General features: G+C 40.4%; 1 protein-coding gene across 4 annotated transcripts in view; it reads left to right on the top strand.

Moving 5' to 3' along the window:
• The window catches only part of GRM8 (glutamate metabotropic receptor 8), an 824,239-nt gene that overhangs the window by 145,393 nt on the left and 666,539 nt on the right, over window positions 1-12,307 (top strand). For all 4 annotated transcript variants that reach the window (XM_055392490.2, XM_055392491.2, XM_019030487.4 and 1 more), the window contains exon 3: window positions 11,793-12,009. In XM_055392490.2, coding sequence (XP_055248465.1) covers window positions 11,793-12,009 — 217 coding nt within the window. The remainder of the gene's footprint in view (window positions 1-11,792; window positions 12,010-12,307) is intronic.

Here is a 12,307-nt window from a genome sequence, read left to right as displayed (position 1 = left end):
GAATGAAGACCTTTAACCTCATGTGTACCTTCTTCTAATCTACTAAGTTTACTAACTTAGGTAACAGAAAGTAAATGAGAATTTCCAGTGCTATTAGGTGTTCAGAATCAGTACCTGAATGCTAGCTGGGAGATAAATAATGACTTCAAGACCAAGATTTTGTGAATGTGGATAATCACTAAAAATCCATGAGATTGCCGGGCGCGGTGGCTCACGCCTGTAATCCCAGCACTTTGGGAGGCCGAGGCGGGCGGATCACGAGGTCAGGAGATCGAGACCATCCTGGCTAACACGGTGAAACCCCGTCTCTACTAAAAATACAAAAAAAATTAGCCGGGCATGGTAGTGGGCGCCTGTAGTCCCAGCTACTCGGGAGGCTGAGGCAGGAGAATGGCGTGAACCCGGGAGGTGGAGCTTGCAGTGAGCCGAGATCGCGCCACTGCACTCCAGCCTGGGCGACAAAGCAAGACTCCGTCTCAAAAAAAAAAAAAAAAAAAAAAAAAATCCATGAGATTGCCAGCCAGGAAACTTATTTGCATAAACGTCCTTATCAACATTCTTCTTTATTTGCAGGAGTCAAATCATGTACTATTGGCTGGCAGAATGCCAGTCTAAATGGAATATTTGCCAGCTTAAAGTTTATTGACTTCAATTTGTTAGTTATAATTACTGACTTTTTATTTTATAATGTTCTAGTGCTGACATGCTTGGGGGAAAAATTGAACCACAGCAGTGATTGCACAGTAAGGAAATCAGCAGAAGAGGAAAATTAAATGCTAGGTGATGGTTTGAAGTCAGCAGTGATGGGAATGAGTGGGTGGGAGAGTTAAATTTTTAAGTAACTTAGCAAATGATGCTAATAAAGTGCCATGGCATCGTTTTGGTTTTTCTATTATAACACAATGTAATTTATTATTTTTTGTACTCATGTAAGAAAATCACTTTATAGAAAACTTTCACTGTCTTAAGCAGCTCATTTCAAAACTTCCCCTAATTTTTCTTTTGAAGAATAATCAGAGATTTCATCTTGAAATCCCAAACTGCTTGAAAACTTTTCCAAGAAGATATCAAAGAAACTGGCAGAAATAGAAAGAATGAAATCAGGGAATGCAGTTCTCCATGTCTCCCTGGGATGCTGCCTCATTGAGCAGAGTTTCCAGGGGTGGACAGATCCATGTATTTCTCTTTCCTCCTCTTGAGAGGTGCAGAAAATATATATTACCTTGTAAAGAAACAAACCAAAGCAAAGCCAAGCCAGGTTCTTTTAGAATTAGTTCTAACCTGCTTCTCATATAGCTTGAAGTCCTATCCCAAAGCCTTCACTGCCTGAGTACAAATAAGAGAGTTTCCTCCTACTTTTCAATCACTTATTTTTTACTTTCCTAAGGAAGGAAACAAATATTAGAGCTTATAAGTAATATAAGTATACATTTACTTTTTTTCTGGGCTCTTGACTAAAAGTTGCTTCTTAGTGTCTTCTGTTTTCATTCATCTGTTTACCTTTCATCTATCCATTCATTTATTTATGCCTTACCCTTACAAGCCTCAGGACTCAGAGATCTGTGAGAATGTAATGCAAGTCCCTGCTGATAAATTACGTAGCATTTTCTTGATAGTCCTGGCATAAGAACCCCAGTTATGCATATAGTATTTGAAAACATTATTTGTAATATGCATGGGAGATGGTGGTCTATGGTTTAATATTTTTCAGCCTGTGGCAAGTTTTCTAAAATTAAGTACCTGTCAGTAGACTGCCTGTCCTCTTCATTTCTGCAAATTGGGTAGTATACACATCTGAAGGAGATCTCAAGTGAGAGGCAATCTGTGGCTGGTGTTCAGTGTTCATTCCTTTTTCTTCTTCATTTTTCAATGTGTCAACTTAATGTCACTTCATCAGGGAAGCTTGCCCTGTCCCTTGCAGACCAGGTGAGTGGCCCTGTAACTCTTAGCGGCAGGTTCATAGCTTTCACAACAAGCATTACAATTGTGGTTAAATGTTTATTTGGTGGATTATTTATTGAATACCTGCTTTTTCCATTTGGTCATATGTTCCATGGGGCTGGGAGGACCATGTGTTGTTTACAGTCCTGTCTCCAGGGCCTGTCACCCTGTCTGGCATGTAGTGGGAGCTAATTTGTTGAATGAATTAATAAAAAAGTAACCATTAAAGAACATTTAACTATTAGAAGAAGTGTATGTATTGGTTTAGCCTTTTAAATTTCTGTGTAATTTTGCATATGCACTGATTATAATTTTTTAGAATCACAGAGTACTGAAATATATGGAAATTTAAATAAAACTGTTCAATTTTTTAAAAAGGCAAAATTGAAGATAAGGAGATGCTATAAACTAGAGAAACTATAAAATTAGTTGGAATATTAAAGTCCTCTTTTTAATTTTTTGAGTGGCAGTGTCTTTCTCTGTCACCCAGGCTGGAATACAGTGGTGCAATTATAGCTCATTGTCACCTTGAATTCCTGGGCTCAAGTGATCTTGCAGCCTCGGCCTTCCAAGTAGCTGGGGCTACAGGTGCACCACCATGCCTGGCAAATTTTTTAATGTTTTATAGAGATGGAGGTCTCACTATGTTGCCCAGGATGGTCTCAAACTCCTGGCCTTAAGGGATCCTACAGCCTCAGCCTCTCAAAAGGCTGTGATTACAGATGAAAGCCACTGGGCCCAGCCTAAAGTCCCTTTCTTTGAAAGTGAAGGTTTTAAATCCAACTTGCTAGTAAAACTTTTAGGGTAGTTAGGCTTAAAAATCCCCACACTACTAGTGACTTGATGGATTAGAACAATTCTTTTCCTAAGGAGCTGTTGTGCTTTCTTATTGTAAAATGTAATTAGCAGATGTAAAAAAAAAAAGGTTTATTAATCTTATGGGGTAAAATTATGGTTGCTTATATGTAAATTATTCCATGTTCATAGATTGCTTCTCTTTTATTTTAAATAAACAGGTTAGAAGTCAAAATGCCATTACCAATTTGATTAAAATCACTACATTTCTTTCTAAAACATGGTATTAGTTATTTTATTTTCCATAAGAAATCCAGACTTCATTAGTCTAATCTTAGGATTGGGATTTTCAATAGCCAAATCAAAATGTCTTAGTGTAGATTTTCTGTCAAAAATATTTGAAAGCATCAAATTATGAAAGAGTAATATAATGTAGAAAACTGAAAATCTGCACAGCTCTCCATACATTTAGTTCACATGTCCAGTGAGCAATGATTAATGGTGCCTGGACTAGATAGCTTCTGCTTGGCCTGCCACAACCACTTTCTTTTGCTGTCTGCTGGCTGCCGTGGAAGGTTCCTTTGTGCAGGCAAAGTCAAGTTCTCTTGCTCTCTGGCTTCCAATAGATTTGGTCAGAGGGAGACCCAGCAGGAAGTGTGTATGAGGGAGAGGTCAGAATGCAGTTTCCTTTTGAGGTTGCCAGGGGCTGGCTGTGTCCTTTTAGAGAGATTACTGCACCCCTCAGGGTGGCTTCCGTTCATGACTCTGTAACTGCTCTCTCTCTTAGGGCTCATGGGTAACAACTGCCAACCTCGACCTCTGACTCCTTCTAGGTTGTGGCTTTCCACTGCCTTCTCTATATGCTGCTCCTGCCTTGAAAATAGTCCCTTTATTTAGTCTCCTTGAGTCATTTGTTTTCTTTCCCTCTATGACTCATACAATACCCATGAAAAGGAGGTGAGAAAATGTACCCTTTTACAATTCAATGGTCTATTCAAATGAATTATCTGAAATCAACATATGACTTTGTAAGTGTAATATATATTTATACTTTCAGGCAGATATAGATACAAAAACACACTCTATGTTTTGAAGAAAGTGTGTCTCTCATGATTTGCTGCTAAAATTTTAGGTTCACCATTAGTAGCAAACCATCTTTGAATTATCTAGCAGTGAGAATGGATTGATCTTGTCTCTCCTCTCTCTGGTTGACTTTGTTAGTGTGCTCTGCGTTTGTGAGAGGAAGATTCTGGTGAGGGGTGTGGTCTTCATCCTGGCCCATAATGGAATTCAACTCATGACCTTAAACCTACTAACTGTGTTACACTCAGCTGTGTTAACTAACCACAGGCCCCTTTTGTGCAGGTGTGTATGTAAAGCTTTGCTTGGTCTTAATGAGCTCATGTTGGGGAGATAGATAAAAATATGGTGCAATATAGTGTACTCCTGGCTCTCCTTGACCCCATGATTTCCCCATTTCAATAGGCTTCCTCTCCTTTGCTTTTGTTAAACTCCATTGTGCATCAAAACCCAAAGGCTCACATCCTGCTCTGAATCAACTATGGGAACTCAACTGAGAAGAAAAGGTCAGAGACTGAATTTCCTATTTGACACCAACTTGTACAAACAGGAATCTTAATAACTGTCGACTATGAGGACAGGATTATTCTGAGCCAGTCCTGATTTGGGGAAGGAATACTACTACTTCATGTTTTTGGATGCAAACTTGGGGTAGTCATCCATCTTCTTTTTTGTTTCACACTCTGGCTTTACATTTCCTTTCTTCTTTTCCCTCTCCTTAGCCTGTTTTCATGAAGGTGGGAGGAGCATGAAAGCTCAGGGCAGTGTCGGGAGAGTTGGGCCAGTGCTGGACATTGACTTCTAGCCCTAACTCCTCATTTATATCTAATTTCTGATTATATACTGATGTTTTGCCACAAGCAACTAGTAGTTTTAATACTAGAGAGCAGTCAAGTATAAAAAGACAAAGTTAATGGCTATAATAATTATGCTTTTTTTTGACCCCAGTTTTGCAGCAAAAACAAATCTACTCCAAGGCCAGGTGGTAGGAAGCTATCATCCTGATGGCTGCTGTTGCTAACCACCATCACTGGAAAAGTGCTTGGTCAAGCACTACCCCCTAAGGGAAGAATGTGGCTTCAAGCTGATCTTTCACTGGAAAAAACCAGTGATGTTATTGAGTAGCACAAAGAACCCACCCCGCCAACCTACTTCACCAATTAAGTTCCATGATCAATGGACAAGGTTGTTTGCAGAGAACAAAAACCTTTTTTGGCAGGGGGGAAAAAACAAAAAAAAAACCCTTTTTCATGGTGAAAATATATGTGATTCAGGTCTTAAATTGTCTTCTGTCTGCAAATCTGTACTCAGATGTACGCAAGTTTCTTGCAGAAAGATTGAAATTTCCTAGAATTTGGAGGAGCTTCCTCTAAGCTGTGCTTTAGGTGGCTTTTTGCTAGCCTTGTCAGGGGTGTCTTGGCTTCCTTGGGATATTTAGCAAACCAGTAACTGTGGTGAACAGATGCAAAACTTATGGCATTCTGAATAGACAAGGCAAGTTTCAAGCTTATTGCAATGTTTTGATGTGCAAGCAGTGGGAAACCTTGAGGCAGCTGAAGTTGTTCTTCCTTGGGCCACAAAAAGAGTATTTCTGGTATCTAAAAGTCTCTGAGCCCCTTGGAGCCTCAGAAATCCTTTATTTCATCACTGAGTCATGTACAGTAAGGCTCAGTGAAGGCAACATGGAGAGACACAGTTGGTTTGGGGGAGATGTAAGCACTTTTTTCCCTGTCTGGAATATCTGTCTTACAGATAAAGATAAGCAAGAAGGGGTAAATGATTAAATAATCTATGATGTTGACCTTTGATTAGAAATGTAATTTTTATTCTTTAATGACACATTGAAGTCCGTGGGCTGTCAAGGTGTTTGCCAAGGTAGTTATGAAGTTTTCATGGCCATTTTTGGCATTTCAAAAAGCAAAGTGGCAGTTGTAAGCTTTCCTACGAGAAGACTGCACAGGCTACAACTGAAGTGGCACTTCGGTGATTTGAACTGGAATTCCATCACTTCAACTTGGTAAAAACAGATGCCTTGTGCTGACCGGAAGTTTTGTAGCTGAACAGATCTTTGATTAAAAAAGAATATGGTAAATGGGTGGTGTTTTAACTTAAATAGTTTTATAGAAAAATGTTTCAAAGTTAGGATACATGGAAGAAAATAACAAAAGGGGTTCTTGATTAATGGATGGATGGGCTCATTTTACTTTCAATGAATATTTATTGAACACCTACTATCTCCTGGGAGCTCATGTTACATCTGTGAACAATGCAGAAAATAACCCTGTGGAATCTACATGTTAGTAGGGGAAACAGAATACACAAATTAATGCAGGTGGTGAAAGAGGAAGGAAATAAGTAGGGTGATGAGGTCATAATGGAAGGTGAGGAGACAACACTAGATGGGGTGGTCAGGGAAGGTCTGTTGAGCTGAGGCTGAAGGATGAGAAAGGCCAGGAAGGACTTACTTGGGAAAATGTTTGTGGTGATATGTATGAGTGCTGCAGGTGAAACAAAAAGGAAGCCAGTGTAGTTGGATCAGGTGAGTGAGAGGGATAGGTGGTCAGTTGCCAGTTCAAAGGATCCTGTGACAGGAGGTTTGGGCTATATTCTAAGGGCAATGGGGAAATGATTGAAGGACTCTAAACAAGATTTTTCTAAGATCTATTTTGTGTTTTTTTTTTGAGACAGAGTTTTGCTCTTGGTGCCTAGGATTGCAATGGTGTGATTTCGGCTCCCTGCAACCTCTGCCTCTCGGGTTCAAGTGATTCTCTTGTCTCAGCCTCCTGAGTAGCTGGGATTACAGGTGCCCACCACTATGCCTGGCTAAGTTTTGGTATTTTTAGTAGTGATGGGGCTTCACCATGTTGACCAGGCTAGTCTCGAACTCCTGACCTCAGGTGATCTGCCCACTTCAGCCTCCCAAACTGCTGGGATTACAGGCGTGAGACACCGCACCCGGCCTTTAAGATCTATTTTTGTAAAATACCAGTTTTCTTGCTGGTGTGGCATAGATTTGAGAAGAGCATGAATGGAAGCAGGAAGAAGAGTCAAGTGGCTTTAGGAATCCAGATATCACAGTGGCTTGGACTAGGGTGTGGCTTTTTGCTCCACCATTGCTAGGTCATAGCCTAAGATGGCTAATGGAGTTCCGGGCATTATGTCCAAATTCTAGCCAGCAAGAAAGAGGGAGGATCATGAAAAAGGCATGCCTTCTCCCTTTAAGGATCCTTTTCAGAAGCTTCACTTACCATTTCAAGGAAGGCCAGGAAATGTAGTCATGTTCTGGGTGGTTAGGTAAAAACTGGAGGTTTCATCTAGAAGGAGAACAGACACTAGAAGACAATAATCTCTGCTAACTCCTATTAATAATATATGTAAATGAATTTCTTTTGAAATGTAATTTTAATCTTGAGCTCTAAGTCAAATTTTTGGAATTTCTCAGAGTTTGCAAGTCCAATATTCACAGAATAGCTAGTTAAATGCAGATTAAGTAATTAGCTTTATTAACAGCTGGGCAAGCACCAAATAACTCCCCAGGCACATGACTATCTGTTAAGAACTGCGTTCGAGATAATTCAGCTTGAACCTGTGCCTCCTACTCTTGCACCACATCTCAACCTTGGGACCCACTTCTGCCTGCACAGAAGACTTAAAGTTCACTTGCAGTGAGTAGCATGGACTTCAAGTATTTCTCAAATGTCTGGTTGCCAGTGGAATATGGAGAGAAGAGGGTGGGCTTCCTTTCCAAGAATTGAGGCCCAGCATAGTCTCATGACATTATAGAGAAAAGAAGCCTGAGATGTATGTGGACAGGTCAGAGAATAAAGGGAGAGCCTGCTATCCCCTTTTGCCCAATAAACGTAGAACTCTGGCTTTGATTTCTTTCCCCCTCCATGTTGGGGAAAGTCAGTAAAGGAACGGAGAGTGAGAGAGGAAATATTTGTTCTGGAGCTCCCAAAGAGAATGGAGTTGGGAGGTAGGAATCTCCTCTTCCATGGGCTGAAGTGAGAATATAGTGAGAGAAGAAAAAGCATTTTTCCTAACCAAAATAATTGTTAGAAAAGTGGAATCTAAAACAATTTTTTTTAAAAAAAGAGGATGATGAGTGTCCTGAGTTGTATAATTAATTGACTCAAATATGCTTCATTTGAGTAATAGAAATATGGCCTTATTTAAGCACATATGATATTTTTATGAAGTCTCAGCACAAAGAAAATAAGAAATGAAGGAAAGCAAAATGACAGGTGTTTTCAAATATGCAGTAGGATGCCTTAGGGAAATGAAGAAGAAAGGAAATGAGAAAGTCACCTAAGGACAGTGGTAGAGAAGCCTGGAAGGGCAGGTGGCTAGAGAAGGGCTAAGAAGTTAGGGCAGGGCTGAGATTGGGGAGCCACAGCAGTGTTGTCTTCTACAGAGACTTGTCATAGGGGAGTGTTCATCAGGCTTCTGGCACACCCAGGGGTAATGAAAGGGCAGTTCACAAAAAGATTATTTGTAAGTGTGGGCACAGTTAGAAAAAACAAGGGATGATGAAGTGCTTCGGAGCCAACAGCAGTGGGGAGACCTTACAGGGGCAATGGTACAGAGTGGTCACTGGAATCTGGCAAAAGCTTTAGCTGTGGGGGAGGGGTTAGGTGGAGAAACAGAGTCAGTGGAAAAAGAAACTGGGGGATAAATACTCTAACTTCTTTCTGTCGCCCCTCGCCCTCCCATGTTCTGCTAGTGCCTCCAGGACAAACTCAACTAGAAGCCAGAGGCAAGGAAGCCCAGGCAGTGTGGTCATAGAGAGCAGCTTCCTAGGGTCTTTGGCAGGATAGGGAAGGATCAGGAGGGTCAAATGGAGAATAGCCTGCACAATATTTTGGTGGAATGCAAGGGAGGAGGTGGTGGGGAGGAAGCTGTATTAAATTTCCTGCAGCAGTTTAATTAATTAATTGCCCTCAAACATTCATTGAGCACTTGGTCTGCCTGGTGTTGGGGATGCCAAATAAAGAAACAGAGACCCTGTTGGTCTTGAGATGATCATAAGCCAGCAGAGTCATGATTCTAATGTTAGATGGTGGAGGCTTTGGAAGACAGGAATAGCAAAAGACAGCTCTGCCTGATGGAGTTAGTGAACTGTCCCCAGATGGAGGTGACTTTTGAGCTGGATATTGAATTTGTATAGAGGATCATTAGATAGAGCAGAACATTAAATCTCCCTGGTATGGAGAAGGGTGCAGATGCTGTGAGAATATGAAGAGAAGGTACAGGTCAGGGGAGGAAGATGAGACAGAATCTGATGATCTTTGTGAACCAGATCGAAGAGTTTGTATTTTATCGTTTACATTGGCCATGGGAGTTAACAGAGGCTTATAAAAGACACTACTTTTTTTTTAAAGGATGGGGGGACTGATAATGGGTGCTTTTCCTAGCAACTTCTTTTCTTGGGATGCTTTCCTTCTTTTTCCTTTCATTTTTTTCCTCCGCTTCTCTTCACCATTCACCACCTTTTTTTCCATTGCTGTGTTTCTGGTAGATGAAACCTCAAGGTTAAGTGGGTAGTTACAGTGGATTTGATGTAGGGAAAATAAAAGGAACATTCCAGGTCTTTAAAAAATTTTTACTTCAGTTGCAAGTAGGGTTTAATTTGCGGGTGGTAGAAATACTGGGGATGCTGGGACAGAAATTAAAATGCTTAATGAATCAATGCTTAGTGGTCTACCACAATAAAATAAAAATGAGATGTGACTTCATGAAAACTTGAAAACTTGTCTTGAAATACTATTCATGTACCCTGATGTGTATTATTGTAGAGTGAAAAAATAAAAATACAAACGCATACTCTCGCATTGCTTTCCCACACATTGATCTGCAAAGAGAAAACTCTTCAAGACTTTGGGGACAAAGTCCATTACTGAATTAATCAAACAACCATCTTCTATCTGCACTTTTATTTTATATACCCTTTACACCTGTTTAATTAATCCTAAACAAGAGGCTGACTGCCCATTAAACAGCCTGGAAGTGACTGACTGAAGGTAGTAATTTGAGATAATTAGTTTTGGTTTCAAACACTCAATTTTCACACTTTCTGCTCATTTTTAGAAAGGGTGGCTCATTATTATAGGCAGGGTGGGAGTTGTGTAAGTCATTTTACTGCTGGACTCTTAGTAGCTCAGGAAGTGGGAGTATCGGTATCCAAATAGGACAAAGAAATGGTGTAGTGCTATATATTTTGCTATAGAATGCTCCCCTGTTCCCTTCCCCCCACACAACCCCTACTCGCACATACATATAATTTCTTCTAAAGTGAAAGTCAGATGGCTGACTTATTTTCGTTAGGATGTAGGAATGCACATACTTTTGATATTTGGGAAATTTTTACCTAGTAAGAGGTAGATCTCACTAAGTTATCCATGGTTTCCTTCCCAGGTCCTCTGAAAACAAACAAGAAAAGGTGAGAAAGGGCAAGATTTGGTGTGTGGTTTGAGATTTGGAGGGGTGTCCTTGCGAGTAGTCGTGTACTATGCAGTCACAAAATCTAACCAGGGGAAAAATTTGTCAAGGTAAGGCCAGTATATCTGGCAGAGAAGACAAAGGCCAGGAGGAGGTGGGTCAGATGGTTTTCATGGTCCCACAGTGTTAACAAATAAGTTAACACAGTCCCCACTAGGAGAACAGAACCAGAAAGAATTTGGGGTTAAATGGGCCACGCTATTCTGGGTACTCACTGTTACGGCCAATGCAGGTGGATCCAAGTTACATGGAAGCTGAATGAATAGTCAGCACCATGGACAGCTCCAAGCACATTGCTGTGCTGCTGCTCCCGGGGTGACTTTTACGTTTTAGGAACTTCACTGTCATTTCACTGGCCACTAGTAGGGAACAGGACTCTCTAGACTTAGGAAGGTTATTTAGATGTTGAGAGCTTTACAAGTATGTCAAGGGTGGAGTTGAAATGTTTATATAGATTGGGAATCATCTGTCTAGACTGTAGTGGGGACTATTGGATCCCAGAGTGTGCAGCCCTGTGGGGAAAGATGGAACTGCAACTCCGACATCCTCTTTGAGCACTGACATTAGCTGCAACATGTGATGTAGCATAAAGTTAATTTTTTCATGTACAAGTCAAACCTGCATCTTCAACTAAGTTACCTGAATTAGCGCATCTTGGAGTCCCTTTGATCTCTGAACTTTCACTCATACCACAGCATGGCAGCAGAGGAGTTACTATACACAATCACATAGCTCACTCTCCCACATTATTGAGAGATGACATAGGATTCCTCATTTCAAAGAATTTCTGGCAATTCACCCCATTAAAAGAAAAATAGTCTCTTCTAAAGAATTTATGGTCTGGATTCCCTTTTCTGTGATGTTTTGAAGGGAGTTAGAATGATGTTTATATGAGAGGATATGTGGCTGCTGGCTATTCTCAAATCTTTTTGTGGCACTCTGATTATATCAATAAACAGTCAATAGACTTGCAAAACTATATATTTACAATAATTTACTAAAAATGTAGTCTTAAGACTGAAATGGTATCAAGTGTAAAAAATCTTATATTAAATTCCATGTTAGTCATTGTATAGCATTTATGTCCTATAAAGCCAAAGCCAGTTTCAGAGGTGACCTTTTCTGATGTGTATGCCTTCATTTTTCTCTCCTTTCTGCACCAGAGCTTATCATGTACAGACTAAAAAAGCAACATCAACAAAAAGTACAAATGTTTTGCTTTGGCTCCAGAAACAATGGAAACTAAAGCAAAATGAAATTCTTTCTCACTGTTTAGAAATATTGTGCATTGAGAGAAAGTAAGCCTATGGGCCATTCAAAAATACTTTCCAATTAAATTGGTAGTCATAAAACTGTATTTTGGCTTCAGGTTGATATGTCTAGGTTTCTGGTATAGCCTTGGCTGTTTAGCTCATATGACAATCCATCATTCTTCAAGATTCTTCATGGGTTGAAATGACCCATCATTTGTTTTGCAGATACCTCAAATCAGCTATGCATCCACAGCCCCAGAGCTAAGTGATAACACCAGGTATGACTTTTTCTCTCGAGTGGTTCCGCCTGACTCCTACCAAGCCCAAGCCATGGTGGACATCGTGACAGCACTGGGATGGAATTATGTGTCGACACTGGCTTCTGAGGGGAACTATGGTGAGAGCGGTGTGGAGGCCTTCACTCAGATCTCGAGGGAGATTGGTAAGCATATATTTATCAGATGATTGTATTTGGAGGTGACAGATTGCTGATGCCTGAGCATCTCCAAGTGCTCTCTTATCTGTAGGGAATAATTGGAACTCCTACAGATGCATGAACTAGGCTGTCCACTCTAGAGGGAAGCTGGGTTTATTATAAATGATTTTGTTGTTCATAGGTCTATCAAGGTGACACTTTGGTGCTAATTTAGGAAGTAGGACTCCTGACTCAAATGAACATTTTTTAAAGTTGTCTGTTTTGACAAGGGAGTTTGCTGGTACATTAGAGCCACTGTGAATTT

This window comes from Gorilla gorilla, chromosome 6 (assembly GCF_029281585.2).
Source record: "Gorilla gorilla gorilla isolate KB3781 chromosome 6, NHGRI_mGorGor1-v2.1_pri, whole genome shotgun sequence".
NCBI lineage: Eukaryota > Metazoa > Chordata > Mammalia > Primates > Hominidae > Gorilla > Gorilla gorilla.
Note: the sequence above shows the minus strand (reverse complement) of the source record. Positions and strands in the feature narration are given on the sequence as shown.